The sequence below is a fragment of the Equus quagga genome, chromosome 1 (assembly GCF_021613505.1).
Source record: "Equus quagga isolate Etosha38 chromosome 1, UCLA_HA_Equagga_1.0, whole genome shotgun sequence".
Lineage (NCBI taxonomy): Eukaryota > Metazoa > Chordata > Mammalia > Perissodactyla > Equidae > Equus > Equus quagga.
Window position 1 is genome coordinate 98,367,760 of NC_060267.1, and position 25,304 is coordinate 98,393,063.

Consider the following 25,304-nt stretch of genomic DNA (forward strand, 5'->3'; position numbering starts at 1 on the left):
CTTCACGCATCTCTGTGGTGCAGAGTTCCTACACATGGACTGGAAAGCAGGCTGAGGAGGGCGTCGCCACGACAGGATGCTCAGGCTTTGTCCCAGAAGATGCCAAGAGCTGGGAAGGTGTTATTAGCAGAGGTGTAACAAGATTAAGTTTGTGCTGTACAATTTAACAGGTATGTAGAAGGAGTTTGGAGATGGGGAGCAAAGATACAAGGCCATAGTGACCGTCTTGGTAAGACAATCAGGACAGTGAGAACCTGAAACAGGGCATTTGGAGGGAGGATGAAGAGGAAGGAAGGATGTGCCAAATTTCTAAGGTAGAAAAACAGAAATTGGTGACCCTCAGAACTTTGGAAAGTTCTGACTAGAATGACTGAGTTAAAAGGAAATAGAGGAGACTCTTAGAACTCACCAGCAGAAAGACAAACAGCACAATTGAAAAAGGGGCAAAGGACTTGAATAGATATTTCTCCAAAGAAGACATACAGATAGCCACCAGATTTGAAACAGGAATGAAAAGAGGTTTGCTGTTACTAGTCATTAGGGAAACGCAAATCAAAACAATAATGAGGTAGCACCTCACATCCACTAAGATGGCTATAATTCTTTTGAAAAAAGGGAAATCATGTTGACAATGATGTGGAGAAATTGGAACCCTTGTGCATTGTTGATGGGAATACAAAACAATTCAGTAGTGTGGAAAACAGTTTGGCAGTTCCTCAAAAAGTTAAACACAGAGTTATCACGTGATCCAGCAATCCCACTCCTAGGTGCATCCCCAAATGGACTGGAAGCAGGGACTCCGGCGAACGTTCGTAGAGGTGGTGGTTGTACAATATTGTGATGGCACTAAAAGCCACTGAAATGCTCCCTTAAAATGGTTAACTTTATGCTATGTGAATTTACCTCGATAAGTGATTTAAAAACAACAGGAAGTGGGAAACATAGGAGGAGGAAACAGCACATTGGATGTGCCCATGTTGAGGACCTGTGGCATGTTTGGGTCCAGGGGCAGCTGGAGATGTAGGCGGGCTCTGGGTACCACCAGTGCTCAGGTTATACCCTAGGGGTCTCAGCTGACATTGTTTCCTTTAGGGATGTCTAAAATGGTGGATTATGAAAGTGGCTCGGATTTACCATAACTGCATTTCTGTGCATTTGGTGGGGGCTGATGACATTGTTTTGGGTTAGGTGGCTAAATGTTAAGATGGTCAGGCTGCTTTGTGATAAGTCTAATTACCATATTAGAAGTATGCTAAGAAACAGATCAACATCACCCCAAAGAGTTCTCCTAACTCCTATCTCAGTCAACATTTTTATTAGTGATTTAAAGATGTAGAAAGTCTACTCATCAAATTTGCAAGTCACCCAAAGCTTGGATGGACAGTGAAGGTGTTGAATGACTGGCAAAGACATTTGCTGTTTGGGGCTGCCCAGAACCTTCCTTTTGGCATCAGTGTCTGGATTTTCGTTTTGATGCCTTCTTTCCCTGTCCATGTAGCCCATGTGTTTCCGAGTGAAATGTACACAGTGCCAATTCTAACATGTTCCCTGATTGGCTTAAATTGATCTTCACATTCCACCCTCCTGGCCTTGGTGGTGATTGAGATCACACCACCCAGGGTAGGCTCAAAGGGCAGAAGAAAAGTTTGGTGACCTTGGAGAAAGATGGCGCCTTGGGCTTCAGAGAGCCCGGGGTCTTTTTTTGCTTCACCTGTTCACCTTTTCTGTTGGTGAGAGTGCCCTTCCATTGTGTGTTGGAGGGGACACTCCATTTTCCTGCTGTTTGTCAACAAGGAAGAGTGGAGCCTCCAGGAGCTCCTGGCAGCCCCCTTGCAGCCATGAGGAGAACCAGGCTTAGGTTGAAGCCGACCTAAAGAAGGCAAAATGGGGAGGTGAAAATAACCAAGTTTTTGGTGACCTTAATTCTGACCTAAAGTGCCACTGGATTTTGCAGTTACGTGAGCCGGTAGTTCCCTATAGTTGTTCAGACCACTCTGAGTCTAATTTTCTACCACTTGCAAGCAGCAGTGTCATCACTGTCACAGTGACACATCAGTCGCCAGAGATCTCACCAGATCATATTCATTAAATTGAATGTTTGCTGAATTGTTAAATTGAAATTTGGCCAGATTAAATATTGGGCTTTTTTCACTTGGTTCCAGAAAACTTACTACACAAGTACTTTGTAATGACATGAATGACAAAGACTTGGGAGTTTTCGTTGACATTAAACTCAGTGTGATATGCAGTTTAAAAGACCTGATTTTATTTCCCAGCCTTTTAACGTACCACCTCTGTGACCTTGGCAAACAAGGTGTTGTTTGTAAGTTACCTAGCACAGCCTTGGCTCAGAGTGGGTGCTGATGTAGCTTAGCAGTGGTGGATCGGTCATGATGTATACATACTTTCAGCTTTCAGCTTCAAGGAACAAAAAGCCAAACTCTGAACTAGCTTAACCCATAAGAAGTGTTTAACAGGAGACCCAAAGTGATGCAGCCTCCATGGTGGGCTCCATCCACAAACCCTGTCTCTGACTCTCTTAAGTTTGCCCTCTCATCATCCAGAGCAAGAGAAGCCAGCTGAGTCTCAGGATTCCCAGCATACTCTTAAGTTTCACTCATCCTGACTGGACCAGCTTAGGTCACTCACCAGTCCTCTGGCCAGGGCGTTGGAATGCATTGGTTGACCTGATCTTAGTCATGCACTGCCACCCCCAGATCTGGGTTGTGGTCTGCTTCTCTAGAACCACATGGATGCCTCAAGGGAAATTGGGAGCTGTCAGGGAGGGAGAAAAGGAATGGATGCTACAGAGGCCACCAACAGGAATTGGCTCAAATTGAATCGGCCTGAAGGCTAACGCAATCGAAGACTATGTTCCTGCGAGTGTGGTCTATATGAGAGAGGAGGTAATCATCCTCCTTGTCAGACTGAATCTTGGACTCCAGTTCCATTCTGGAACCTAGAGCCACTGAGGCTCTTTACAAAGAGTGCTGGCAGGATTGGGGGCACTTGCAACTGTGCTGAACGAGGAAACGTCGGATGCTGGTAAGAGAAGACGCAATGGCATCATGGTGACTGGAGGACCAATTTCTGCTCTGAGACCACCTGACTGAAGTGGCACCAGCAACCACTGTCGTTCACTGAGTTCTTATTGCATTACCAGGCATTGTACCAAGTTCTTTCCTTCAAGGGAGGCTACCTGACCTACAAGTAGTTACTCTTACTGTCCTCATTTGATAGATGAGGACAACAACGCACAGAGAGGTTAAGTAACTTGCCTAAAGGGACAAAGCTAGTAAGCGGCAAAGCCAGGGTTTAATCTCAGGTCTCCTTCTTCGGTTTTCCTGACTTTGGACAGTGACTCTCAGCCATAGCTGCCCATGAGAATCCCCTGGGGAAGCTTCCTCAAAATACTGATGCCTGGGTGCCACCCTAGACCAATCATTGGACTCTCCAGGGGTGGGCTCGGCACCACTTCAGAAAGTTGCCTGGTAATTCAGATGTGCCGCCCCCATGAGGACTGCTGGCCTAGGGTATAAGCACCAAGCCTGGGACCGCAGTGCCGCTGCCTTGAGAAGCCCACGGGAATCTCAGGTGTATGGAGTTGCAGGTATAAAACCACAGGGACATAAAGGGATTGTGGTGAACGAAGGAAGGCAGGACCCAATCAAGGGCATTCACATTAAGAAATTAATATAGTGCTATTAAAACAAGGCCTACCTGTTTGCACAGCTGCATTTCTCAGACTTCACCTGTACACAGATCACCTGGGAGCTTGCTACAGAGCAGGTCTAGGGCAGGGCCTGAGGTGGTCCATGTTTCCAATAAGCTCCCAGGTGCTGCTGGTGCTGCTGGCTCATGAACTAGCCTTTGAGGAGCACGGCCGGATACCGCCACACCGCTGCAGACTGGCTGGAGGCGAAAGCCAGAGGCGGCTCTCAGCTCTGTGGGAGGACGAGGTTCTAAGAAGTGAGGTGTCCAGACTTGTAGCTGCCTGCGTGGGGAGCTTCCCTCTCGTGGAAGTCCTCAGAGAGCCACATGGCTCTCTTAGGAGTGTGCAGCTGGCCTCTGTCACAAAGGGCACGTCTCCTAATGCTGAGAATTGCTGAGTGCGGCGCCTCACTGGGAGCCCTGCCTCTGCTGTTCATCTGGTTGCAGAACTTCACGGATCAGCACAAAGCGGAAACATCTGGTTAATGCCTCAGTGGCCTAAATGCACAGCACCTGAGGTCTGATGCAGCTAGGCCCTGAGCAGGCACGCACCACTCCCCACTCCTTACTGTCTCCCTCCTTCCTTCACAGAGTTGCCAGCCTCAGAGCTTTCACTGCTTTTGGGTTGTCCTTGAGATTTTTACTGTGCTACTCTGTGAGAGAATCAGCAATTCACAGAATCAAAACTCTGTATAATTTTACTCAGGGTCAGATCACCAGTAAGTTTCAGAACCAGAATTAAAATTCATGTCTCTTGATGTTTATTTTCTTTCTTTTCATTTTCTGTTGTGCTTTGCATTTTGTTTTCACACTATTTAGATATTCATTTAGCCAAATATGTCTCTGCAAATGTAAAAACCAACTAACCAGCAGCACGAAGGCGTGGCTGGCTGCCCAGCTTTGTGTTAGTGCAGGTGCGCTGCCCGCTGGCTGGCCCTGCCTCCGTCCACACCCGGCCAGTGGAGGGGTCAGGGAGGGAGATCGCCTTGTCAGTCCTGTTCAGTGCAAGCACACCGTTGAATTTGCTGCCTGCCTGCCCCCACGTGGCTCCTGTCCATCTCGGGCAGATGCTGTTCTGTACTTAGCAGCGTGCGAAGCTCTTTGCCTTCCTGTCCACCTTTACGCCCGCTCCCTGGACTCAGTTTGGTTCTAGGGTTTCCCTTCCTGGTCCACAGGCCCTGGGTCTGCGTAGCGTGTGATTTGCCTTCCACATACCATAGATATTAAAAAAATATTTTTTCACACATCACTTTAATCTTTTTTGCCCTTAAGTGTTCATAGTACTTCTTCCCTGGAGTTTTTCTTGACTAATCCCTCTCCTCTGATTCGTTTCCTCTGGCCCCTTCCTGCGCATGCTAACACAGTCTTCCCTCAGACTCTCAGACAGGAGCTGACTCTGCACCTCTGACCAGCCCCTTCGGTTGCAGGTGCTCAGCTGCGTTGTGAGGAACTGTAAGCTCGTCAGCCCCTGCAGTCTGACAAAGTCTGTGCATGTCTGACCTTTGGAGCATGCTTCTTCAGTCTTTTCCCACCTGGGGCATCCAGTAAATTACCAAGGAGTCCAAACGGGTGGGTCTTCTTGCCCAGACACATCTTGGCTCCGTGCAATCAAAAATAGCTCTTGGGGGAAGATCAGCACTCATGCAGAGTGGTTGCTGATGTTTAGTATTCACTGTAAATCAAAATTTTTAAGAACCTGTACAGTTATTAACTAATTAACGCAGCTTGACATTTATCTAATGCTTTACAGTGTGCAAAGTGTGTGTGTGTGTACACACATGTGTATACATATATATATGTAGATGCCCAAGGCTCTATTTTTTCACCCCCTTGTAGAGAGAGAATAGTAAATCCCCCTTCAACTGCACACAGAGAGGCACATACTCCAGAAGTGACTCAAACGCTTGGAGACTTGACCAAAACCACAGAAGAGGTGTTGTCCAGAAAGCCCAACTCTGAGCCTTAGAAGCTTCATCATGGCACAGCAGAGAGAGACACAGGGCCACCTCTTTTCTCTGACTTTTCACAAATGCGAATACTTCTAGGAGAGTCTCACCTAAAGCCACTGTCACAGCACTCTCATTAGCAGTTCACAGCCTAGCAAGGTGCACTCAGTAGCCAGCCAGGTGTGTTAGGGAATAGGACACAGAGGAGATGTCCAGGGAATGAGGGGTGCCTGGAAGGGCAGGATGTGGTGCCCTGGAGGAAGAGGGGAAGGGCATAAGCTGGGATGTGACATGATGGAGCGTGTGCTTTAGGAGGACTGTGCCTGTGGCTGTGAGGAGGGCAGGTTCCAGAAGGCTAGGCCAGGGACTGGAAGCCCACTAGGTTAGGGGTTGTGGCCCACCTTAGGCCAGAGGTGATGAGGGCAGAGCTGAGGCAACACTCGTGAGAATGGGGAGGAGACAGAGTCCAGAGATGTGTAGGATCCTGAGCGGGCCAAGTAACCACGCCTTCCTTCATTCTTCAGGTATAGATCGGTAGCAATAAAGGTAAAAAGCTGACCCTGGGCTCACACAGTGCCCAGTCCAAGTTAGGGAGCAGGCACATTAGAGATGATTGCAGCCACCAGAAAGTGTGGGACAGAGCACCAAGAAGGGAATCATTCATTTTGTCTGAGAGTTGGGAGAGGAATGACATTGCCCAGCAGAGGGGATGTTGTTGTTGGGTCTGAAAGCATGAATTAGAGTTTCTCAGGTGGACGGGGAAGAAAGACTTGGCAGAGGAAACAATGCAGAAACCACGATGGAGGCTTGGGAAAGGATAAGTCATTGCAGGTGAAGTGCAGAGCCCACCAGGGGCAGTGCCAAAGTCATTCATTAGAAAAGGCAATCTCAAAGGCAGAGTCTGGAGTGCCACTCTGCAGGTGGCAGGGGACACGGAAAGTTTTAAGCTGAGAGTTGTATTTAAGGATTGCTCCCACAGCACTGTGGAGGACAAGCTGGAAAGGGAGAAAGCAACAACAGGGGCCCCACGTGGTGTATGAATAAGGTGCATCCTCATAATAGTCTACTCATGAGATAAGAAAGATCGAATGAAAGTGGTGATGTTGGGGAAAGGACTTGAGAGACACGCGGGAGGCAGAGTTACCTGCATTTGGTTGTCACCTTGATACAGGTCCCCAAGAGGAAGAAGCAGTGTTCATGGATGGGCTGCCATCCAGGAGGTGGATGGGTAGTGGTGATGTTCACCAGTGCAGGAACGTGGGGAGCAGACACCTAAAGAGAGAGCCGAAGATGAGGGTTTGTAAGAGGAAGAGTGTTCTGGAAGCAGAGTGTCTGACAAAAGGAAGGAGGAAATTGGAGTGGGATCAGATCGTTAATGGAGCATGGTCTGATGATGGCCGAAGGGGATTGCCGTGTTCAGCTGAGACTTACTGAGTAGCTGTGGCAGCCAAAGCTGTGGACGTCATAGCTCCAACGCCAACCACTGCCTGGAGCCCCTCGCTTGGATCACCACGGCCTTTGTGACGCCTCCACCAGTTGTCTCCTGGACATTTCCGGCTCAGCAGGGCCAAGACTGAGGTAGGGGGCTGGTTGGCCACTGCCAAGGTGGAGATTGTGTTCTCCACAGCCTCAGTGTGTGACGTGCCGTCTCTCACCTGGGCCACTGCAGCAGCCTGCAGGTGGCCTGGCTGCTTCCGTCTCTCTTCCCATTAGCTTCTTTGCTACTCAGCCAGCAGTGAGCCTTCCAGACTGGAAACCAGATGATGTCATCCAGGTCCAGCCCTCTGGTGGCTTCCTGCCGACCTGGGAACAGGCCCTGCATGAGCACGGCCAGGCCCTCCTGCCCTCTCACTGCGCCCACTCTTCTCGGCTGCAGCGTCTTCCAGCCATGCTCCTCTTGCTTTTCCAAGAACACGCCAAGTGTATTGTCACCTCAGGACCTTCCCCCGAATCTTGTGTCCCTCTACACATCCTTCAGGTCTCTACCCAAGTCACCCCAGCAGACAGGCTTCCTGGGTCCGCCTGTCTGAACAGCCCTGCCCTGCTGCCCCTCAGCCCTCACCCCTGTGTCTTCCAAGGCACTTGTTAGAGTAGCACTGCTTTCTTGTATTTCCATATCCAGACTGTTAGCTCTGTGAAGGGAAGGCCTTCATCGCTCTTATTTACTGCTGTGCCCCCTTATTGTAGAGCAGGCTTGGTAAACAGTAGGCACTCAGTAAATATTTGTTGGATGACTGGAAGAAACGAGTGAACTCTGACATGCAGCTCAGCATGCTGGGACCCGTTATTCACTGCATCCTCAGCACCCCTGAAACTCAAGCAGGCACCTTCCCCACAAGGCCAAAGGAGAAAGAGGCTGAGGGAGGAAGAGTCCCCTTCCATGTCTCCATGACCCCAGAACCAGGTGGATGGTGGCTCTCCTCTGAGGGTGCAGGGTCATGGGTGTCGGCAAAGGCACGCTTGGTACTGGAGGAAATGTGCATGTTCATGCCCAGCGCAGCCTCCGTAGTCTCTGAAGTGGAGACGCCATCATCTGTCATCTGCCGACAGTAGGAATTCAGGGCTGGGTGACAGGTAAGGTCAGATTGCTGTTGTGCATAACATTCTGTTGTGAACCCAGAATTTCAGAGTTACAGCTTGTGTGCAGGGTCCCCTGAGGGTAGAGCCCTGCGTCTGTGGCGAGCAGCATGGCAGATCTCTGAGTCTCTCCAGGTCTCCTGCACCCAGGGGCAGAAATGGCCGGTTGCTTGGATAGTCCAAGGTTTGGAGCTCGACTGGCAGTGCAGTTAGTGCCCGAGGGGGTGAGGAGCTTCGGGGTCTCATGAGTGTGACGGGAGGACTGGAAGCAGGCTGCACAAAGCACAAGGGGAGTCGAGTGAAGAAGGGACTGAAACGGGACTAGAGAGGGGTACCACCCAACCTGGAGCCTCAGCAGCATCAGGGAACAGAGGCTGGAAACAAGATCATGGGAGAAGTGTAAGGAGTAAAAGGTGTGGTCTGTGAGGCTTGGAGGGGCAACAATCCCAGCTAGGGCCATCCTGGGGGTACAGGAGGATCCCTGGTCTTGTCGTCCTTGGGGTGCAGGAGGATCCCAGGTCCGGCCGTCCTGGGGGTGCAGGAGGATCGTAGGGCTGTCCTGGGGGTGCAGGAGGATCCCAGGTCGGGCTGTCCTAGGGGTTGGGAGGTCCTGTTGTGGCCCTGAGCATAGATGGCTATAGATGAGTTTGGATGGGGGTCCCTGGCGGTGAGGAAATTGTGGAGGAAGGAGCCCTGGGATGAAAGAGTCTCAGATATGTTGCTGAGGGCAGGTCTTGGGGTGAGGGAAAGACTATGGTCTGTGCACCCCCATCCTGGGTAGGTGCCTGAGCAATCCTGCAAGAGAAGTCCTTCTTGGTACTGGTGGCAGAGTAGGGCAGAACTAGCCAGCTTCAATTTTCTGTCCTTTTTAGCGGTAGCAGCTGCTGAAATAACAGTGCCATGCCGAAGAGTGAGGGAGCGGAGAAGGAGAAAGGGGTGGCTTGGCTCTTAGGTTTGGTGTCAGCTGAGTTTTGGGGAAGAGGGCTGGTACCCGGGAGGAAGGAAAGGGGACAAAGTCATCGTTGACCAGCTTCATAAGCAGCTGAGAACCAGCTGTTTAGCCACTCAACAAAACTGGGTTTCCATTGGTTCACCAACTGTGTAGTTGAGTACACGTTGGATCTTAAAACTTTTATATTGACTATTTGGACTTTTTACAAAAGACTGAGGTTCATTTCTTCTTTGCATTTTTATTGTTTTCAAGTCAGACATTCTCCAAATCCTGAATACAAAATTTTTTTGCTCTCCTTAAAATGTAGCATACCTGTGAGATTTGAGAAGCTTTTGGTAGTTAGGTCAGTGCGTCCATGTCCCCCCGCAGGACCAGCCCTGGGCTGTATTGACAGCACCTTGGCACAGGGCTCTCCTCTCTTCACTGTTCTTCTCCAGCTTCTGGGGCTTCCTTGAGCCCTCCCCCGCTGGCCCTCCCACAGCAGCACTAAGTTGCTGGGAGTCCTCTGCCCCAGGCAGCCAGGATCCCAGGCTTCCCATTTTTCTGCTGGAATGGCATGTCAGCCCTGTGTCCTGTCTGCGTGGCCTTTGGTTGGTTACTGTTCTTCCTGGGGGATGGCTGGGCACAGAGGGAAGGCCGAGGCCCCGTGTAGGAGCCTGCTGGACCTGTTCTCGGGTGCTGCTCTTTCCCTTGAGCTTCTGGCCCCCAGGTGGGATCCTTTACCTCACTGAGCCTTCTGTCTTCCTTCATCTGGCAGCTGGGCAGACATTCCTACCTTGAAGCATTGCTCTGGGAGTGAAGAGCCCAGCCTGTCGGGAAGTCCCTGCCACAACGCCCGCCTGAGTGGGACTGTTGAACCTTGCGAGTGATGTGTCCCCATTTGTACAGTGCTCGTAGCCATTGAGCGAAACTAGTACTGTCATTTTTGCATTCTCCCAAAGCATTTGGTAAAATGCTGTCACTTTGGGGGAAAAGGTCCAAGTTCCTGATTCCCACTTAATCCCTGCGGCCCCTTCAGCCTCCCCTGAGTCCTGGTTACACCCTGCGCTCCCCTACCTGGGATCCGGCCAATCTGCGAGCCCGCCCAGCTCGGGGCTACATCTGCACCTCCCTCTGTCCTCAGCAGCGCCCAAAGAGCGCCTGGCACAGAGCAGCTGCTCAGCAAACCCTCTCGATTGACTAAACAAATGTCCATGTCCCAATTGTCTTCTCAGAACTTTTCTAGCCGATCTGACCCCTACTTCCATTTACTTGAGGGCCTACTATGTGCCAGGCTCTGGGGATAGCTCAATGAGCAGAACAGGTGACAGTCCCTCCCTATGTGGATTGACATCCTCAAGGAAACTCCCTCACTCTTTCAGTATGCCCAGATCTCTCTTCTAAATATATTCGTTGGTTAATATGCATTTGGCTGTTAGGTTCTTAAAACATTTACCAAGTGTTTATTCTGTGCCAGGCACTGTTCTAAGCATTTCATACGCATTATCTCATTTGCGTCTATACTAAATTCCCACAGAGTGGTATGAAGGAGGCTCTGTTACTGTTCTCATTGTACAGATGAGAAGCTGAGGAAGCAGACACAGAGGTCTGGATGCTGGCCTCTGGTTTGCACACTGTAGGAGGAGGGTCCTGACCCAGGGTCAGCCATACCTGCGTTGCTGCGCTGGGCTGCCCCTCACTGGTCCCTGGAATGCTCCTTAGACCTTGATTCTGCCTTTCCTGCCAGACATAGTTGCCTTGTGGACTCTCTCTGCTGACACCTGGTACAGGCCAACTCACGTAGTGACAGCTAATGAATGTGCATTCCTTGGGTGCGTGTCTCCCAGGGCTCCGAGCCCAAAAGCTGCTCCCCTCCAGGCCATTAGAATGAGTGCTGCCGTCTTCTCATCCACGTTCGCCCACCATCACCCACACCTGCTCTACCTGCGGGGTTAGTGGGCTAGATGCAGGCCTTCCGCTCCCACTGCGTCCTGTCCCAGCTGTGTTCCCCTAATTGTGGCCCAGAAATGGGGGCATAGGACCATTTGTTGGCCTGGGACACGTTTCCTTGTCTTCCCCTTCTGCTTCTCACCATGCTTCTCCTCATCTCACACTCTCTTTTGATCTTGCAAATCCAGGCCCTTGGAGAAATCAGACAGTATGAAATATGAAAACTGCTTGGGAAGTAATTGAAGAAATACTGTGACTTTTGAAACCCATAGAGATAACACTCACACCTTCTTACTCCCGTTATTTAATTTTTAATGGCAGATTTAATTAATGGAGATCAGGTCTTCTGGTTTCAGATGTGCATATGGAGCAGCTGGAGGAGGGGGGAGGGGCGGCCATTTGTAGGGTAGAGGAAAAGACTCCAAAATCAGAATCTGGAGAGTCTAATGGGAAAGAAAAATCACCCAGAAATAATAGTTCCTCATCACTGGGTGCTAGTCAGTGTGTGGGGATTCAGTACAAGGCGTTTCAGAGCGATTTCCCAGTGGCTTATAAGGGTGGCGGGGCACCTTTCAGACCCGCCTTGCCCTCGCGGCATGTGGGATTATGCTGTGGGCGTTCCAGGGCTCTCCTGGTCCTGCCTCCGTCGTCCACGCAGCTGCCAAATGTGCCTTCTGAAGTACAGGTCTGCCCTGCCACTCACTCACTGGCAAAGCAAACCTTGGTTCACCCGTCGTTGCCTGTGGGCTGGTCCAGGCTCCCAGCTTGCAGTGGAGACTGCGGTGCCCGACTCCCGGGCGGCGCTTCTCTCCAGCCCCTTCCCTCACCCTTGCTTCTGGTGCGACAGCGTTTACCGGGTGGTGCCCCTCACTCTCCTTCGTGCTGCGGCCTCCCTTTACAAGACCCAGTCTCATTATTGGCTCATTTCTGGTCATCTTGTATGACTCAGTTCTTTAAAAATTGATGCACCCTTTGACCCAAGAATTTGACTTCTAGAATGTACCCTTCAGATATGCTCGTTTGTGTAAAAAAGGTATAGATGCCGTGATGTGACTTTCAGTGTTGTTTATGATAGCAGAAGATGGCAAACGGCCTCATGTCCACAGGTAGCGAACAGCTCTTGTGAGCTATAGGACAGCCATCCCTTCACTGGAGCGCCATTCAGTGGGCGGGATGGATCAGGCCTCTGAGAAGGAAGTGAGGAGACAAGGAGTGGCTTGTTGCATCTGGCATGGTGCGGTGGGCATCAGCAAGCGGGCGTGCGCAGCACAGCAGGGAAAGAGCCCTGGGGCAGGCTGGCCAAGAGACCGAGTGGTCACTGTATTGCTACCTCCTGTCGTTGTGCTTTTGCCTTTTTAAACCACATGTAAGTAATATTTTTTCAAAAACATTGTTTAATGTAAAAGAGAAACTTTAGGCCTCTGTTCAGAGGCCAGCTTCCAGGAAGCCAGGCTGACATTCTGCCGGGCTCTCCTTTCTGGTGCCCCATTGTAATTGTGACATTATGTTGTCTGGGAGCCCCGTGAGGCCAAGGAGCAGGCGCGCTTGTCTGGAAATCTGCTGGCACTCAGTGGGTCTCGGTGTGAGCCTTGGGGGCCCTCGGTCCTTTGGGGGCCCCCTCGGTGGTAGAAAGATCCGGGCATCTGTGCAGTGCTGTGCTCTTCCTGGCAGAGGCAACTGATGCACTCTGGCAGCCTCAGGAAGGCCTGGTGCACATGAGGGTGGTGGCGCAGGGAGCGGGCTCAGCATTCTCAAGGCGCAGCCCGAGGCCATGTGCCGGGGCACAGCAGTGGGGCTCCACAGCGCCGCTGCCCTGGGTCCGCTCAGGCAGATTAGGTGGTGGGGCGCGTGGGTTGAGGCAGGAAGGGGAATTCCTCTGAGTCATTCTGAGAGACCGTAGAGGAAGCTGCAGTGGGGTAATCACAACCACTTCTTGGCCTATGGGCACATCCTGTGACATATCTCGCTGACCACATGTTCAGTCTGAGCATGTAGTGAACTCAACTGCTTACCCAGTTCACCCTGGCCAGGCTGTGCATGGAGACGCAGGGTCAGAGCAAAGGTGCTAAGTGTCCTGTCAGTCCACCGAATGCTGGGCCCATCTGCACCAGGGACACTCCCCTGGAAAGGGACATTGACAGGTGATGGGGCCTGGAAGACGGTGACCTGAAGAAGTCTTCAGAGAGGAGAAGACCTGAGCCACGAGGCTGTCTTGTGGGAAAGGAAACACACCGGGAGGGGTGGGAGAGCTTAGGGAAGGCACAGGCTAGCTTCAGCAAGCGCCGTGGTGCAATGGCCGTGGGTACAGTCAGGTCAACAGGGTGCGCTGTGAGCCCAGCATGATCTCTCAGCCACCCTGCGGGCTAGGGGGTTCCCTGTCTTACAGCCAGGAAGCAAGGCTCAAGGAAGTAAGTGACTTACTCAAAGAACACAGAGAGTGTGTGCCGAAGCGCAAGTTAGAACGTGGGTCTCTGGACCATGTGGCCTTCTGTGAGGGCCCATGAGTGGAAGGTTCAGACTGAGTCTAAAGGATCCCCATCAAGGATGTCTGCACGGAGGGGAGAGGAGGCCCTGACTTGATGGATCTCTGTCCCTACTCCCTCGCTCAGGACATTCAGTGTTGGTTGAATGTTGGACTGGTTGAGGCAAAATCATATCTCTTGGCTGGGACATCAGGACTCCAGAGAGAAAACACGCTGGGCAGCTTGGAGTCAGCACATAGGGTGGGAACCAGGGCAGTCCAGGCAGTGGTGGGGGAGAACCCAATTTATTCCGTGCCTGCCGTGTGCTGGGCATGTTCGCATTTCCCAGCTGCTATGCCTGATGGCCATCGGAGGGAGGCTTCGGTTCAGGGTGAGGCGCCGAGCTAGGGAGAGGTAGGGTGACCTGGCCAGGCTCCCTCAGCAGCTGAGGGATGGAAGGCCTGACACTGGGCCATCATGGCAAGGCCCAGAGCAGAATTCCTGCACCTGCGGTTCCTGCTCCGCCCCCTCGTGCAGACCCTTCCACTGTCCCTCCCAGTTGGCTTTTCCCAGAGGGAGGCCCTGGTACCTGGGTGGGGGTGAGGGCCTGGTCCCCGCCCAGACCCCTGTGGGTCCTTAGGGAAGGTGCACCCCGCCCTGCCTTGGTCGCCATCCCCGCAGGTGGAGGGTGGAAAGCCTGGGGGTAAGGTCCTTCCCTGCATGGCTCTGATCTGGGACCCAGCACCTTTTCCCTCTGAAGAGTGCTTCCTTCCTTTCGGGTCAGGCTATCTATGTGCATGGTGCAGCGGGAAGAGCCGGGCTCAGAGTCTGACGGGGGTGCTGAGGGGGCATGGCTCCTTGACTTTGGGGAGCCTTCTCTTGCCTTGGGAGCTTCTTGCAGACCCTGACTGACTCGAGCCTGTGGAAAGACCTGAAGCCAGAAGCTTCTGTTTGCCCATCTGGGGCATACACAAGACTCTGTGAAGGGTTTGGCCCAGGCTTGCATGGGGTAGGTAGGCTCTGCATGTCATCTGTGGCTGCCTTGTCACCCTCACTAGGGAGGTCTCACTGCTGGCCCTGTTTCCAGTTGTCCTCTGGGTTTTTCATTCTTGAGACCGCTTCCTGCAGGATGTCAGTCCATCCACTTGTGAGCCTCATGCGCTCTGCGCGGAGCATGGTGGCAGGTGGGGTTACAGGTGTGTCTCTATTGGTGTCCTCTGGAAACAGGTGGAGGGTCTCTGTTCCAGGGCTCTGTGGCCTGGTGTGACTCACCTCTGGGGTAACTTAGCCACAGTCACACTGCGGTGGCCCCAGGGCTTCAGCCCAGCTCTGTCTTATGGCAAGCCCAGACTGTTCTCTACACCAGCCTGGCTCTGTATGTGCACGAGTGCTGGGTGACCTTGGGAAGGATGGAAGTACATGCTTTTGGAACCACCCTGCACGCTCTGGACAGATGGTCGCCCTCCCATGGGTGCAGTGGTCGTGGCAGGCAGCAGAGCATGCACCTGACAGAATCAGACACCTGGGCTATAGTCCTGGCACTGCCACTTGCTGTCTGACTTTGGGCAAGTCACTTCACCTCTCTGGGCAGCAGAATCCACCTATAAAATAGAGGTTGGACCAAATCAAGGCTCAGCGAACTTTTTCTTTAAGGATAATAAATATTTTAGTCTCTGCGGGCCATACAGTCTCTTTTGAAACTGCTCACCCCTGCTGTTGTAGCACAAAGCAGCCACAGACAATGTGTCGAGGAATCAGGAGTGTGGCTATGTTCAAATAAAACTTTATTTGCAAAATCGGCGGCAGGCTGCATTTTGCTCATGGTGGTGGGTTGCCAACCCCTGAACCGGAGGATCCATATGTCGCTCTAGCCTTTGCTCCTCTCAGGCTCAGTCCACAATGGGAGCTAGACGCACGTTGTGGATCAAGCAGCAGTCTGCTTTGACTGGTCGGGAAGTCAGCATCTGTCACCTTCTGACATGGTCGCACCCAGGAGGGGCAGGGGGAGATTTCACTCTTCGGTAACCAGTTCCATTTTTCTGTTTGTAGAATGCTGAGATATATAAACTGTCTTCGCAGCAATTCCACGAGGCAGCTTCGAAAATGGAGGGCATGATAAGGTAAGAATTGTTTATTATTAATCCTAAACTTAGTCTGTATTAGTAAAAATTCCCACATGTGGCTTGAAACCTGCCATCAATGCCTCATTTCAGATTTCTCCAGTAACACAGATGACAGTCTGTTGCTCGTTCTCTCAGCTGGCTCTGAAGCGGCCAGTGGTCACCTGTCACTGGCCGAACGAGCACTCAGTCCCTCCCAGCTCCGGGTGGTGGGAGTGGGCTGCAGCAGACTGGCAGAGCTGTTTCAGGCCTGGTGTCCTGAGCTGGGCCAGGGGCTGGACATCAGGCCTCCAGGGGAGTCAAGGAAGGGCTGCTGCTGGCCCCCCATTTGCAGAGGTGGTTTTTGGAGCCACTGTTCCCTGGGGCACCTCCATCTGCCTGGCCCTGAGCCGTGTGCCTCTTACATGCTGACCCTCAGGCTGGCCCCTTTGTTACTCCCAGAAGGACTAGGTTTCTGGGACACTGAGGCTTGCTCAGGTCGCACAGTGTTAAGTGCCAGCATTCTGTCTGTCGTGCTCCCGTGCTGTCAGGGGAGGCCTCTGACATCAAGAAACAAGGAGGTGCGTGAACATCAGGGCACGGGAGGTTGTGCCGTGTGTTCATGCAGAGCGGCTCTGCTCGGTTCAGGGCGCAGGTCTCAGGAAGGTCTGAGGGGTTCCTGTGGGGAAAGGGGGCTAGGCCTTGTGCTCTGGGTCCTTGTGTGAAGGTGGCCTCTCTGGATCCAGAAGACCTTCATAGATTAGCCAGGAGGCTCCGACCGACTCTCTTCCTCTCCCTCAAGGGTCTCACCCTCCCAGGGGTGACTCAAGGTGACTCCCCAGGCAAACCAGTCACAGTGCAGAATGGTGGGGGCTTAGATCTGGTGCCATGAGAAGGAAATGTCAGCAGAGGTATGGGTGACGAGGAGGTGATAAACTACTTGTAAACACGATGCTGACAGAAACCGTGTGAGGAGCAGGAAGGGCATGGGGCTGATGGGCATTAGTACAGACCCAGGCACAGCGCAGACACCTGCCGCAGGGGAGATGCTGCTGGGCTGTGGGAGGACCCACTGAAGAGCAGGGTCAGGGAGGAGAAGATGGTTGTCTTGAGATTCCAAGTCCTGAAGCAGTAACAGGACACTCGGAGAAAGAGCTTTCCAGCAGGTGGATGGAGACGAGGAAAGGTCTTGCCTGTGCCCGTTGGCATCCCACAGGGCCTGGGTGTGTGGGCGCTGTGGGCTGTGTGGACTCCAGGAATGGACATTCCAGCTGCCCTTGCAGGATGTGTGTGCCACCCCACACGCAGACGCCCCTGCCCTCACAGACAAGGGCCCGTCTGGCTCATGGGGGCGGAGAAACACTCAGAATCAAGTCAGAGAGAGGGAGAGGTTGGGAAGCAGTCACACCCCAGGGGCCAAGGTGACAGCCATCCTAGTAGTGTGATCCCTGGAAATGGCCAAACTGCAGGGCAGCCCCTTGCTCTGCCCCCCCACCCCCACCCCAGAGCTGTCTGTGGAGCAGTGAGGCTGGGTGCACAGCCCTCTCCCTCTTTACCTGGATCATGGAACAACCTGCCAAGGGAGAGAAGCTCTGGGGAGAAGCCAGACAACTTTACTTTCGGTGACCATGGTGTTTTGTCACCTGCCACGTGGCCCACTGTCTTGAGAATGGGGACCCTGGGCTCCTGATCGCTGGCTTAGTGAATTTGACTTTCCTGTCATATGCTTTTTCATCCTTTCATCCTCTGAAGGCAAAGGGAGATGGCATATGAGTATATTTTTAATCTGAGTGAAGTGAAGGCTTTTTCATTTGTTTGCAACATCCCTTGATTACTGCTGTTTACTAAGCACGTTACTAAATGGTAGGCTCTCCGCAAGGCACCTCAACTGTGTCCTCTCGTTACCATCCTTGGTTCCAATCCGCACATGGAGAGCGGAGGCTAGAGAGGTGGGATAGCTGTGTGCGCAGTCACCCCTGGCCACCTGCTGGGCTGGGGGCAGGCTTAGGTTACGCTGCTTCAGAGCCACTGCTCTTCAGTATCTGTCTTTGTGTTCTCGCTGTCCCTCGAAGGCCCCCTCTGAACAGAAGCCGGGCAGCAGGGTGGAGCTAAGAGCCTACCTGGGCTTCCAGTCAGGCAGACCTGCGGTCACGCTCAGCCCCCTCTTCCTGGCTCTGTCCCCTTGGGCAGGTCACTTCATCTCTCTGAGTTCCTCATCTGCAAACAGAGATGGCACCCCCATTACTGCCTTGAGTGAGATGCCGCCTAGAAAGCAGACGTGGGTGTGAGCAGTTGTTGCTGGTCTGGCTCGGCTGCTGTTAAGGATGGCAGCCGCCTGAATCACTTTTGCAGCACTTAGCTTGAAGTAGCGTGGAACACATTTAATAAATGAGTAGAGTTTACTAAAAAAATTTTGCCTTTTCCCAAACACAGTAAACAGGAAGCAGTGTAGAGTTAGAACTTATTTTACTTAAACACTGGGAGTAGGGGGCGGAATCCTTGGTTGGGAGGATTCTTGGAGTAGCAAGCGATTGTAAATTTCATCGTAAATGCCGCAGAAGCAATGCCAACTGCTGACAGCAGTAATATTGGAGAGATTTCCTCCAGGAGAGTGAGCCTCTTTTCACAACTTTGAGTCACTGCACGGTAACTTAGTTGGCTCACTAGATGCCCGTGCGCTCGTTCGTCCCTTCAGCACTCGTGTGCAGTGCCAGGCACCATGCGAGGCACTGGCCATATGATGATAAACAACATAGCTTCAGTTCCTGCCAGCAAGGAGCTTACAGCATTTGAGGAATGACAAAGCAATATTTTAAAATTAATTGCACCAAAAGCAATTGCCCGAACAGTAATTGACCACAGTAATGAGACGTGAAAGAAAGAGTTTGAATTAAAAAGTGCTTATATGAGGACCCTAACCTGGACTTGGATGCTGGGGAAGGCTTCTTTCTCTAAGGAAATGACATTTAAACTGACTCCTGCAGGACCAGGGGTTGACCTGAAGCAGGGAGGAGAAAGACTATTTTAAACAGAAGAATCAGCTTGTGCAAAGGCCCCAGGCAGGAAGTAATTTAGCATATTCAAGGAATTGAAAGGCCTGTGTGGCTGGAGAGGAAGGAATGAGAAGGGAGAGACAGGGATGAAGCTGCAAGAAGCCAGCAGAAGCCAGACTGTGCAGGACTGTGTAATCGTGGTTCATGTGAACCGTGTGAAACAAGCAAAAGCCGAGTAAAACCATGAGAGTTTACTTATATCCCAAGAGCAGTGAAATACCATTTCAGCATGCTTCCTTTCCCAATGTATGCATTTAAGGTATTGATTTTTCTATAAACACAGCTTTAGCTACACCCTACCAGTTTTGATATATTTTCGTTATAATTCATTTCAAAATTTTTCTAGTTTTAATTCTTTCTTCTTTGACTCATAGGTTATTTCAAAAATGTGTTGCTTAATTTCCAAACATTTGTCAATTTTCGTTACCTTTTTAATAATTTCTAGTTGAATTCTGTGATTAGAGAACGTACTCTAAATCCTCTAAATTTTTTTTTCTTTTTGAGGAAGATTAGCCCTGAGCTAACATCTGCCGCCAATCCGCCTCTTTTTTTTTTTTTTTGAACTAAGGAGAATTGGCCCTGAGCTAACATCCATGCCCATCTTCCTCTACTTTATATGTGGGACACCTGCCACAGCATGGCTTGATAAGCGGTGCATAGGTCCACGTCCAGGATCCGAACTGGCGAATCCTGAGCTACCAAAGCAGAGCATGCGAATTTAACCACTACACCACTGGGCTGGCCCCTCTAAAATTTGTTAAAACTTGCTTTATGGCCCAGTATATGATTTGTTTTGATAAACCTTGCATGTGCACTTGAAAATAATGTGCGTTCTGTGAATGCTGTTGTATTCTGTATTTCTCAGTTAGGTTAAGTTGATCAATCATGTTCAGATTTCCTATATTGTTACTGATTTACAGATTTATGGTTGCTTTCTGAGTTCACTTGCTTTCTGACTAAAGGACTTCTTTAGTATTCCTTTTAGTGTAGCTTTGCTCATTACAGACTCTCTCTATTTTTATTTGTCTGGAAATATCTTTATTTCACCTTCAATTTTGTAGAATATAGCAATCCTTTCACTCAGCTCTTTGCAGGTGTCTTTACGTTCTCATTTGATGTCTGTTTTTCCTTGGAGAAGTCAGCTGTTGGTATTATTATTACTCTTTTGTAGTAATTTCTTTTTTTCTCTATCTGATTTTCAGATTTTCTCTGTCTTTGGTTTTTTTGGCAGTTTGACTATGGTCTCTGCCTGTGGGGCCTCCTTAGCAATCTTACAAAAGAAGGTCTATTTCCTATTAAACCACATATACTTTTGCTAAAACCTGCTATATATTAAGAAAATAGAATATAATTTTCTTTCTTTTTTCCTTCTTAGGATTCATGTCTTGGGGTTTGATATCCTTTTCTTTGTTATAGAAATTTCTCAGCTATTATTTCTTCAAATAAAAACTCTGCTCTATTTTATCTTTTCTCCTCCCTGGAATTTCAGTTTTGTGGATTACTGTGTCTCTCATGCCTCTATGCTTTTTTTTTTCTGTTGTCATCACTTTTTTTCATCTTCATGCCGTAGCGTGAGTTTTTTCTATGACCTTTCACTTCACTAACGCTCTTTTTAATGTGTCAGGTCTGCCTTAAACCTATTTACTGAATTCTGAATTTAGATTATTGCATTTTTTAAAAAAATTCTAGAAGTTCCACTTGCCCCTTTTTTCCCTAGTCTCTGGTAATATTCTGAGTTTTGCCATCTGTTTTCTTGAACATGTTAATATGGTTAGTTGAAGTCATCTGAGGGTCTTTTTCTATTGCCTTGTTTGTTTCTCTTGGTCCTGTGTCTTTGTATGCCTGTCACTCTTGGTTGAGTACCAGATGCTGTACAGAGGCTCTGGAGTATGTTGACCCCCAGAGGTACCTGCCCTGCTCCTGATGGCCACCTGAGTGGCAGCAGATCGCCTTAAAGCCATGGTGGGCAGAGCGGCTGGGCACTTGCCTGCAGTTTTAGTCGCGCTTGGGCTGCTCCTGACTCCCCCGTTTCTGGGGTAGGGCTTCCAGGGTTCTTCTTTCTTGGTGAGCTCTCAACCCCTTTTTTGCTTCCTTAGCTTTGTGAGACTTGTGAAAATTCCACTCTGCCTTTCAGTGGCTTTTTACTTAGCTCCCTAGCCACCTGCCTTGAGTAGCTCAAGAATCTGACGAATGCTTTGAAAAAGGAAGAATGCTGAGTGTTGGCTCACTACTTTCTAGTTCCCTTCTCTCCAGAAGCCTGATCCCCCAAGTCCTCGTGGCCTCGGCAGCCTCAGACTGCAAAGAGTGTTGTCTCTTGCAGTCCTGCGCAAGTGCCAGCAGCTCTGCTGGCCTCTCCGCCTTCCAGCTGAAGCTGTGTGCCTGGCTCTCAGCCTCCCTTCCTACACCAAGAACTGGCAAAAACTCTGAGAGGACAAGTGGCTCTGGGAATGAACACTCACCTCTCTACAGTTCCTTCTCTTCATAATTTTGGCCCTCAAGTCCTACTTTGTCTTGGTCCTTAGATGCCTTCAAACAGATTTTTTATTTCAAACTTTTAAAATCTTTTTCTCAAAGGAGAACTTAGTTGCTGCACTGTAGCTGGGAGTAGAAGTCTCGCCTTACTTTTTGAAGCATGATTAGAGTTTGCCGAGCAGTGAACAACCACACCAGGGAGAAGAAACAGAAGCACTAAAGCGGAGTCAGTCAAACGCTGGTCACACGAGCAGTATGAGACCCCGACGGCATCAATGACTTTCCTGGCTTTTCTTGGGCCCGCTAAGCTTTTCTGAGGCCTGCCGAGCCCAGCGTAAATGCAGGGCCACAGAAGATGCCTGCCTGAGTGTCGGTGGGGAACTCGTGACTGAAGAGGGGTGCTGTTGGTGAGGCCAGAATTCACAACTGGGGACTCTCATTTCGGAAGAATCCTACTGTTGGGGTAGAAATGAGTATCCCAAGCATGTGTGCGTGCATACACACACACACACGCATACACACCCCTCTACCTCACAGCAGCACAGCAGGCAGAATTGCTCAGATTTTCTGAAGGAAAAGATTAAGGCCCCAGGGAGCATCCTGCATTTATTGTGTCTCATCTATTTTTTATGACAACCTTCAGTCCTCCTCCCATGGGATCCTTCAGAGCCTGTCTCGGCTTCTCCCTGTCAGGAAACTTGTACACTCCTCCCTGGCCCCGCAGAGAGCCAGCCCTCAAAGAGGTTAGAACAATTGAGTTGGAGGAAGAAGGTTCTTAACTGTTTCCTGAAACTGAGTCATTGTGCTCCCAGGACTTCCATCCAAAGAGGTCTGATGAAGTAGACATGGCCGCGTGGGACTGCCTGGGGCTGAGTGGCTGTGGCGCGCCTTCACCTCCCTGGAGCGAGGACTTATCAGACAGACGAGGGGTGCGGGTTTGGGCCCGCCTGAGAACATAAATTATTTTCAGACATTTGAGCTTCCCCAGTTTGCATCTATCTAGTAAGTTAATGACACATTGATTATCTATTAAAACAATGGTCATTTATTTGAACCCCAAATAAGATGACATTCTAAACATTCTTTAATCCAGATAACATTCAAATTTATCTCTCACTTCCCTAATTTACCTAACCTTTTTAAAGGAGCATTTTCTAATCAGAAATTTACCAAAATACGTGCTTTAAAGTGGTATTCATGGCTCTCTGAGAGGTTAACAAATCAAAATCCGTTTAATAATTCATTTAACAAATCAAAATCCAATTAATATGTTTCTCTGAAAAACCAGCCCTGGCCATCACCACGCACAGCTGCTATGCTGGGCACTCACACAGTCCTCGAGATCTCCTCTTCCATAAGGACCTCATGTGGCAGATGCCATTGTTGTCCCATTTTACAGATGTGGAAGCTAAGTCAGTTAACTTCTCAAACTTAGTTTCCTAGTCTATGAAACGGGGACAAGGGACAATGATGGTGTCTATTTCTGTCAAGTTCTTATGAAGACTAAATGCAATGATTTACAGAAGTGCTCAAGGACACACAGCCAGGTGGTGGCAGAGGGGCATTTGAACCCAGGTCCGTATGAATCTAAACTTGCTCTTTTCTGCTGTGCCAGATACTCGCCCTCTCAGAAACTGCCAGCACAGGGAACTAGCGCTTGCTGCTTAGCTGACTACCTGGCCTTCCTGGTGCTGTACGTCTCCTTACATTTCAGCCCACTCCTCTGTGTGTGTGTGGTTTGCTCTGAATGGCAGGGCCCTCTGGAGGCATTTCCTCCCACACCAACGCTGCTAGCAGGAGAAGCAAAGGTACACGGAAAGAGGATCAACACAGGGGGAGACTGTGTAGTGGGTGGGAATACGAAGACAGAACATATGGTGACAGCGCTCCCTAAGGCCACAGCCCTGGGCTGGTTCTGTGGTGAGTGAGCCTGGGCACCTATGGGCAGCCTCAGTGAGAGGAGGAGGTGGGTTTCTTGCCGCTGCACCCGGCCTGTGCCCTGGCAGACATCACCAGCAGATCCCAGCCACCCCCAAGCCTGGACTCAGCGCAACACTCCAGCAGCCGGTCTCGACTGTTTAGGGCTGGCCTTCAAGGTGAAACCTCTCCCTGGATCAGATGAGTTCTGAAGGTAGAGTTTTCAAATCGGAGACTCTGTGCTTGGTTCCTGATTTCAGAACCAGCATCTACTGAGTTGTTCGTCTTTGCATGTCCTGTTTTCTGTCTAGATTTCCCTCCCTCATTTTCCTCACAGATTATGCTCACTTTTCAAAATCCAGCTTATGTATCTTTTCTGTTTACTATTTGTCCTACCCAGAGGTCAGTCCAATATCTTATTTTTCCCCGCATCTCCACTGTCCAGCCCAGGTCTTAGCTGTGACAGGTGCTCACCAAGTGTGTGTGGGCAGGCGGATGAGCTAAGGCCATCGTGTGGACGTCGGGGGGGATTTGCAAACAAATGGTTGACTGCTGAGCACCTTTTCTACAGAGGCTGCTGCAATACGCAGCAGGGACCTGGTGGGGCAGGGGCCCATGTCGGGTGGGGACCTTGAGTCCAAGGGGGCTCTGTGTGGGGTAGGGGCCTTACGTGGGATGGGGCTTTGAGGTCATGCAGCTATGTGTGTAGACCCCAGCGGTGCTGCCTGATGTGTATCCTATGTCAGATGATGTAACTGCTCTAAGACATGTTCCCTTGCTCCTGAAGATTGTTTTGAGGGCATCATGACATAATTTGTCCAGCACATAGTAAGCAATCAATAAACAGTAGGTATTATTATATAGAAACTCACGTTTTAGTGAGGCAGAGACTGGAGTGCAGTAGCTGGAAGAGGGTACAGTCCTTGGTACCTGAAGTGATTAAATGACTGTCTGAATCTGGAGACACAAGGGAAGGGGTGACCCCGGGACCCCATGGCTCTCCTTTTGGGGATGTGCCTGGAGAGACCCTCACACGTGTGCACAAGCAGCCACGGGCAAGGGGGCGTTGCAGCCCTGCTTCCAAGTGGGAAGGACTGGAAGCAGCCTCGCTGCCTGTGACTGGGCAGTGGGGAAGCAGAATGCCCTGATTCTGGGCCAGCAAAGGCGCTCAAACAGGACGAGGGGGCTCTGCGTGCCGCCCAGGAAGATGCCAGGCACCTTGTCGATGAGCAGCAGTCGTGGGTTCCCCTGTGTGTACGCTCGGCACGCACACGCCGGCCTCCGCTTGTCCTGTAGGCACCTGGGATTCAGGCGGCCATGGAGAAGGAAGGCTGAGGGGCCACGCTCTGGGTGGAAGGTGTAGATCCCTCTGCACTCATAGGGCGTGCAGGGTTTAAAGGGCCAGAGGGGACTGTAGCTGTATCTGATATGTTTTCAATTTTGTAAAAATACAAATTTGTATTTGTAAAATGTAAAAATTATGTATAGCTTATGTAATTAAAAATTGATAAGAATATAAAGACAATTACAAGAGAAGAGATGATAATGATTTGGGCCACAGGAGAGGGAGGTTCCTCGCACAGTTGGGAATCAGGTCCCCAAGCTGACCGCTGACGATGACCATGCAGAGACGCAAGAGCTAGCCTTGGAACTGTGTTCCTGGTTGCGTGAGTGAGTGTGTGTACACATGTGCACGTGCATGAGTACATGTGTGTGCCTGTGTGTGCACGTACATGTGTATGTGGGAAGGCATGTGTATGTGAGCATGTTGAGTGCCTGTACATGTGTGTGAGTGTGCTCGTGTGTGAATGTGTCTGTGTGTGCGTGCATGTGAACGTGTGCATGTGTGTGTACGTGTGTGTGAGTGTGCTCGTGTGTGAATGTGTCTGTGTGTGCATGCATGTGAACGTGTGCATGTGTGTGTGTGTACGTGTGAGAGTGTGTTGCTTTCTGGCTGAGGCTTGGCCTCTAACTCGCCCTGGTGCCCTTTTCTTCAACTTCCCCCTCCATCAAAGGCTGAGGCTGTGGGATTAGGTCTGTGGTTTTTAAATGTTCTTCAGCTGTGGCCCTTGTGTTCGGAGGAAATCGCATGTGACGTGTGAATGCGTGAGGCACAGATAAGCTGTGATTCTCGGTGAAGCCAGAGTGGACATTCCATGGTTCTTGGGTCAGAAGCCCAGCTCCTG

At 50.6% G+C, this 25,304-nt stretch overlaps 1 protein-coding gene across 6 annotated transcripts in view; it reads left to right on the forward strand.

The window, feature by feature from the left end:
• CHCHD6 (coiled-coil-helix-coiled-coil-helix domain containing 6) overlaps nucleotides 1-25,304 on the forward strand; it is a 250,194-nt gene that overhangs the window by 192,916 nt on the left and 31,974 nt on the right. For all 6 annotated transcript variants that reach the window (XR_006891462.1, XM_046681054.1, XM_046681069.1 and 3 more), the window contains one exon: nucleotides 15,627-15,697. Coding sequence is in view for 5 of the 6 variants with exons in the window: in XM_046681054.1 (XP_046537010.1) it covers nucleotides 15,627-15,697 (71 nt within the window). In the remaining variant the exon portion in view is untranslated. The remainder of the gene's footprint in view (nucleotides 1-15,626; nucleotides 15,698-25,304) is intronic.